Raw genomic sequence first — 3,677 nt, 5'->3', positions numbered from 1 at the left:
GGCGGCCCTCTGGCTACCTGTGTAAGTCAGTGCCCTGCAGGTCTGGGCCGAGCGTACAGCCCCTTGCGTGAGAAAGCTCACTGCAGTAACCCAGGCACAGAGATACAGACCCAAGAGGCAGCAGCAAGCTCTGCCTGGGACATAGCCCCCAACCTGTTAGCTTTGCTAAATCTGACGGAGTGCGCCTCCCCTCTCCAGACTGCAGCCGGAGCATCCTGGCCTCAGGTGGCACTGGGCAAAACGCACCCTGTGAGCTCCTGGCCCTCAGCAGGCCTTTGGTTCAAGTCAGCGATGCTCAGCCTCGGCTCTGGCCATTTTAGGCTCCTGTTCTTTGCTTTCCACAAGGCTTCTGCTTTGGAATTTGCAGGTTCTCTGCTCATCCGGCAGTTTAGCCATGGCCAGTCGAACCCGACGTACTATGTGGAGTACGGGGACCGCCGCTTAGTGCTGAGGAAGAAGCCCCCAGGCAAGCTGCTCCCATCCGCGCATGCTGTGGAGAGAGAGTACAGGTGAGAAGACAGTGTACGCACCTGGATGGGGAAACATGGAGGGGCTCCCTCTGGACTCAGCCCTTCTGCACTGACTGCTGCTTGTCCCGGCAGGGTGCTGAGGGCGCTGGCAGAGGCCGGCGTGCCTGTCCCTCGAGCGCTGGCCTTCTGCGAAGATTCCAGGTGAGCGTTTTCTCCGCAGCTCAGCTGTGGGTGGGACAGCAGCTGCCGTGGGGACCCGGGTTATGACGGGGTGCAGGAGACAGCAGCTCATGGCCCTAGCAGGGAGGCCACAGTCCCAGTCAGGCAGAGGGATGTGCGTGGACAGCAGCTGTTAGGACTCGGGCACTGCTGTGGAAGCAGAGGGACATCAGGCTTGCCCACAGAGGTTGTGGATGACAGTGGAGACAGAACGGCTGCTGTTCCTGCCTTGGTGAGGGATGTGGCTTCGGAACAGAATGGAGGCGAGGTTTCACCTATAGAGGGGGCCTTGGAGGCACCCCAGAGCCTCTGATCTCGCTCCTGCCCTGATGCCACCTCGGAGCATTGCGAGTCCCAAAGGACAGTCACTAAAAGGCCTCTGCTTCCCCTGCCTCCCAGCATCATTGGCACGCCGTTCTACCTGATGGAGTACTGTGCCGGCCACGTCTACAAGGACCCGTCCCTCCCCGGGCTGGAGCCCAGCCAGCGCAGGGCCATCTACGCTGCCATGAACCAAGTCCTTGCTCAGATCCACAGTGTGGACCTCAAAGCAGCTGGACTGGAGGATTATGGGAAGCATGGTGAGAAGGAAACCCGTGGGCATTGGGGTGCTGGCATGGCCTTCTGTTGTGTCGGGGACATGGGCCAAATCTGGACAGCGCTGCGGCAGGGGAGCTGCAGAGGAGGTGGGACTGGTCCTCAGGTCCATCGGAGCCGCCTCTCCCAGCTGCTGGGGATGCTCCAGAGGTCTGTGATCTCCGCAGAGTTGTCCAAGCATCCTACCAGTGCTTGGGCCTTGCTGTCCACAACAGGGCTCTTTGAGCTCTCAGCAATGCTATCTCGAGGGCTCGGTTCCTGCCGAGCTGGGAGCCAGGACCTGGAGCTGGTCTTTTGTTTCATGCCCTGGGGTTCTGTAACCAGTCAGAATATCACCCCCGTCCCCGCAAGAGATTGACCCCTATGCCCAGGTGGGAATGTGGCACCCCTACCCCATGCCACAGGAGAGCAACACTACAGGAAGTGACCTCCCCTCCTGAGGCAGTAACAGAACGTGGCTGCCTTGCTATGGAGCACCTGGCCAGAGCTCCTGTGCCACGTCCTGCCCTGTCTGGCTGCGACTTCATCCTGCAGAGTCACAGGAAGGTGACAGACATCCCTGCTTCCCTGGCCCTGCCATAGCCTGGGCCACCAGGAGCTTTCCCCAGCTCTGCTAGGGCTGGCCCTGGCCCGTGGCAGCAGTCAAATGCTTGATCGTTTGGCTGGAGGTGGGCCAGCTTTACTGGCTCTGGGAGGGTTTCCAGCAGGTCTGTAGCTGTTTCTAGCAGCCTCCCACTTTGCATAATCATGCTCAAAGCCTGTGTTCCCTCCGCACCAGGGAACTACGTTCAGCGGCAGGTTCAAACCTGGACCAAGCAGTACCGAGCCACGGAAACCCACACCATCCCAGCCATGGAGAGGCTCATCGAATGGCTCCCTTTGCACCTCCCCCAGGCTCACCAAGTCACTCTCGTGCATGGAGATTTCAGGTACAACCTGGTAGCAAGTTCCCATATGTAAGCAGGGCAGGACAGTGTGTGTGCAGTGTGGCACCTCCAAGGCCTGTTGTACATATGGACCTGTGTGTGTTCAGCACCTGGGAGCCTGCATCCACCCCGGCTTCCTTGGGCCATCAAGAGGTGTAGTGCTCTGGAGACAGACATCTCTGCAACCCAACGTTGCAGAGCACAAAGAAGTTGCGGTCAGCTCAGGGCCATGAGTGTTCCTCCCCATTAGCCCATCCGGAGGGCAGTGGACTTCAGCAGCTCGAGGCAGGAGCTGGAAGTCGAGACCCCAGGGGTCTTGTCCCCACTTTGCTTTTTGATCCACACACTGGGGTCTCTCTCTGGCTGGTGACAGCAGCTGAACAGAGACCTGAGGCTGGGGGTTGGAAGCTAGTTCCTGCTCCACTTCCTGTAGTTAGGGATGACAAGGCATCACATGAATTATTGACGGGTAGAACAGATCAGTGTTTGGATGTAGCCTGATGTGACCCAGGGCATGAGCTTGCCCATGGCTCGTGTGACACATGAGGTCACCACCCTTGGGGGCATGACACCAGAAAGCAGGAAGCTCACGGTGCAATTGGCTTCTGTCATTAGATGTTGCTACGTTGGGCATGGAGCAAAATCCTGACTTGTCTCGTTGCCGGCGTGGGCACTGGTGCCCTCTGCTGGAGCTCCTGTGTGTAATACGGGTGGAAGATGCCACCGTCTTACTGTCCCTTCCTGTCCTCCCATTGCCCCTGACTGGACAGCTGCCGCTCACCTGCCTTGTCAGGACCTGACAGGCGGGGCTGGGGGCTGGTGGGGCAGGGCGGATACGTCTGGCAGACTGATGCTCATCTGTGCTCGGGCTTTACGGTTTCCCATTTGGTTGCTAAACAGAACCAGCCTGAATGGGTTTTTTGCATGTGAGCAGCAGTCCCCAGATCCCAGGAGCTCCTTCAACTCCGTGCTGAGAAGGGAACTGTGCAAAGCCCAACAAACAGCGATGTAGGGACCCAAATCATTAACAGACAGCACCTCTTCTGCCCGTCACTTGCCGGGGGTGGAGGGGTGATTGGGAACAGCCCCCAACTGCACAGAGCTCCTGGACACCTGTTTATGGGGAATGCAGCTCTCCCTAGTGAGTCGGGCTTTTTTTTCCTGCAACAACTTTTCCCTAGCTCCTTGTCTTTCTGGTCCAGGCTGGATAACCTGATCTTTCACCCAGAGAGGCCACAAGTCCTTGCTGTCCTCGACTGGGAGCTTTCCACCTTGGGAGACCCCATCTCAGATGTGGCCTACAGCTGCATGGCTCACTATCTGCCATCTAGCTTCAGCCTGCTCAAAGGTACAGTGAGCACATGTGAGCAGTGGTCCCCAGATCCCAGGAGCTCTTTGAACTCCGTGCTGAGAAGGGAACTGTGCAAAGCCCAACAAACAACAATGTTTGGGCACAGATCACATC

At 58.2% G+C, this 3,677-nt stretch overlaps 1 protein-coding gene across 6 annotated transcripts in view; it reads left to right on the top strand.

The window, feature by feature from the left end:
- Positions 1-3,677, top strand: part of ACAD10 (acyl-CoA dehydrogenase family member 10) — a 17,859-nt gene that overhangs the window by 6,268 nt on the left and 7,914 nt on the right. For 5 of the 6 annotated variants that reach the window (XM_025198826.1, XM_025198820.1, XM_025198815.1 and 2 more), the window contains exons 6-10: positions 368-509; positions 603-671; positions 1,089-1,270; positions 2,065-2,215; positions 3,394-3,560. In XM_025198826.1, coding sequence (XP_025054611.1) covers positions 368-509; positions 603-671; positions 1,089-1,270; positions 2,065-2,215; positions 3,394-3,560 — 711 coding nt within the window. The remainder of the gene's footprint in view (positions 1-367; positions 510-602; positions 672-1,088; positions 1,271-2,064; positions 2,216-3,393; positions 3,561-3,677) is intronic. The other variant, XM_025198810.1, reaches the window with a different exon arrangement.

Source organism: Alligator sinensis, unplaced genomic scaffold (assembly GCF_000455745.1).
Source record: "Alligator sinensis unplaced genomic scaffold, ASM45574v1 scaffold628_2, whole genome shotgun sequence".
Classification (NCBI taxonomy): Eukaryota; Metazoa; Chordata; order Crocodylia; family Alligatoridae; genus Alligator; species Alligator sinensis.
This window is presented reverse-complemented; position numbering and strand designations above follow the sequence as displayed.